The sequence below is a fragment of the Crocodylus porosus genome, unplaced genomic scaffold, assembly GCF_001723895.1.
Source record: "Crocodylus porosus isolate Cpor-Errol unplaced genomic scaffold, CroPor_comp1, whole genome shotgun sequence".
In the NCBI taxonomy this organism is placed as follows: domain Eukaryota; kingdom Metazoa; phylum Chordata; order Crocodylia; family Crocodylidae; genus Crocodylus; species Crocodylus porosus.
The window spans coordinates 82,062,060-82,064,526 of record NW_017728949.1 but is presented as its reverse complement, the minus strand read 5'-3'; the positions used below and the strand labels follow the sequence as shown (position 1 = coordinate 82,064,526).

Below are 2,467 nucleotides of genomic sequence, written 5' to 3'. Positions count from 1 at the left end.
TCGCCGCCCTAGTCTCGGCGCCCTCGGGTGGCTAGCTAGGCTGCTGTCACTGCCCTAGCCTTAGCTCCCTTGCCACCCTAGTCTCGGCGCCTTCGGGCCGGCACTACCGCCACCTCAGTCTCGGCGGGACACCCCCGGGGGCCCCGTCCCGCACCCCGAGCTGTGCGTGCCGCGCTCCGCTCCCTCTCGCTGTCCCGTGCCCCGCTTCCAGCGCCGCCGGGGGGGCGCGGCAGGCAGGCAGGCAGGGCGGGAGCGCGCACTTGACCGGGCCGAGTCTATATCACGCTGTTTCGTTTCCAGCCATGCCCTGTGTTCAGGCTCAGTATGGGTCATCGCCTCAAGGAGCCAGCCCGGCCTCCCAGAGCTACAGTTACCACTCGTCGGGAGAATACAGCTCCGATTTCTTAACTCCAGAGTTTGTCAAGTTTAGCATGGACCTCACCAACACTGAAATCACTGCCACCACTTCTCTCCCCAGCTTCAGCACCTTTATGGACAACTACAACACAAGCTACGACGTGAAGCCACCTTGCTTGTACCAAATGCCCCTGTCCGGCCAGCAGTCCTCTATTAAGGTGGAAGACATTCAGATGCACAGCTACCAGCAGCACAACCACCTTCCCCCCCAGGCCGAGGAGATGATGCCTCACTCGGGCTCCGTTTACTACAAGCCCTCGTCGCCCCCGACTCCCAGCACCCCGGGCTTCCAGGTGCAGCACGGCCCCATGTGGGACGACCCGGGCTCCCTGCACAACTTCCACCAGAATTACGTGGCCACCACCCACATGATCGAGCAGCGGAAAACGCCCGTGTCCCGGCTCTCCTTGTTCTCCTTTAAGCAGTCCCCCCCCGGCACCCCCGTCTCCAGCTGCCAGATGCGCTTTGACGGGCCCCTGCACGTGCCCATGAACCCCGAGCCGGCCGGGGCCCACCACGTGGTGGACGGGCAGACCTTCGCGGTGCCCAACCCCATCCGCAAGCAGGCCTCCATGGGCTTCCCCGGCCTGCAGCTCGGCCACGCGTCCCAGCTGCTGGACAGCCAGGTGCCCTCGCCGCCCTCCCGGGGGTCGCCGTCCAACGAGGGGCTGTGCGCCGTGTGCGGGGACAACGCCGCCTGCCAGCACTACGGCGTGCGCACGTGCGAGGGCTGCAAGGGCTTCTTCAAGGTGAGCGGGGAGGGCGCAGCCGTGCCCGCAGCAGCAGCCTGCCTGCCTGCAGCTCCCTCTGGGCGGGCGGGCACACGCAGGGCGAGGGCTGGGCTGGGCTGGGCTGGGCTGGGCTGGCAAAACCCTGGGCAGCTGCCCCCCGAGCTCAGGGCCGGGGCTGCTCCCTCGCCTGCCGCCCCCACAGTGCAGGGGGCCGGGGCTGGCTCAGGCCCTGGGTGCCGGCACCAGGTGGCTGCAGGTCCTTGGAGAGGAGTTGCGTGCAGGACTTGAGCAGGGGGCATTTGCATGTGCTGGAAGCTGCCTTCCCCTTCAGATTGAAATTGGTTAGGACAGAGAGCCGTGTCTAAGCTAACCAAGTGGAACAGAATTCCCTATGGTAAAATTAAGTGATCTCTTTATTTCACCATCCTGATTGAATAATCTTATCATTTTAAATAGAGGAGGTCTCCAAGGAATGTAAATAATATGAATGCCCACGGATTTGTATTTACTGAGCGTCTCCTTCTCCTTCTCTTGGCATATAAAACACAGCCAGGAGCCGCGAGGTTAGCTCAAATGTTAACGCGAGCAATTTCCTTCTGTTAAATGCCCTGAAAAAAAGAGGGAGAGGGAGAGAGAGGGGAAAGAAGGGGGGAAAAGCAATCCCAAGCAGGGAGACACTTTGTCTCCATCAACGGGGCTGCGAAGCTTTCCCGGCCGCTAACCCGGGGTCTGGGCTTTCCTCTGTCCGCAGCGCACGGTCCAGAAAAACGCGAAATACGTTTGTCTGGCAAATAAAAACTGCCCCGTGGACAAGCGGCGCCGCAACCGCTGCCAGTACTGTCGGTTCCAGAAGTGCCTTGCGGTTGGCATGGTGAAGGAAGGTAGGTCCGCAGCTGCTTCCCCGGCTCCGGGTCCCGCCGCCGGGCCGGGCCGCGGGGGAGGGGAGGGGAAGGGAGGGGGCGACGCGCTGCTCCGCCGGCCCGGGCCGCGTGCGGGGCAGGGGAAGCTGATCCCTTGTCTCTTTGCAGTGGTCCGTACAGACAGCTTAAAAGGTCGGAGGGGTCGCTTGCCATCCAAGCCGAAGAGCCCCCAGGAGCCCTCTCCCCCCTCGCCCCCGGTGAGTCTGATCAGTGCCCTGGTGAGAGCCCATGTCGACTCCAACCCGGCTATGACCAGCCTGGACTATTCCAGGGTAAGCTGGAGACAATCTTCCCGTGTAGACAGAGCGGCCCCCGCCCCCTCCCGCCACGCACGGACCCGGACCTGGCTGCCCCTCCGCCAGCAGCGCGGCCGGCCCCGCGGAGGTGCCAGGGCTCCGC

The 2,467-nt window shown here is 63.8% G+C and overlaps 1 protein-coding gene across 5 annotated transcripts in view; it reads left to right on the top strand.

Moving 5' to 3' along the window:
• NR4A2 (nuclear receptor subfamily 4 group A member 2) overlaps window positions 1-2,467 on the top strand; it is a 7,306-nt gene that overhangs the window by 2,247 nt on the left and 2,592 nt on the right. For 3 of the 5 annotated variants that reach the window (XM_019554606.1, XM_019554607.1, XM_019554610.1), the window contains 3 exons: window positions 301-1,166; window positions 1,900-2,029; window positions 2,177-2,340. In XM_019554606.1, the coding sequence (XP_019410151.1) occupies window positions 301-1,166; window positions 1,900-2,029; window positions 2,177-2,340 (1,160 nt within the window). The remainder of the gene's footprint in view (window positions 1-300; window positions 1,167-1,899; window positions 2,030-2,176; window positions 2,341-2,467) is intronic. The other 2 variants (XM_019554609.1, XM_019554608.1) reach the window with 2 other exon arrangements.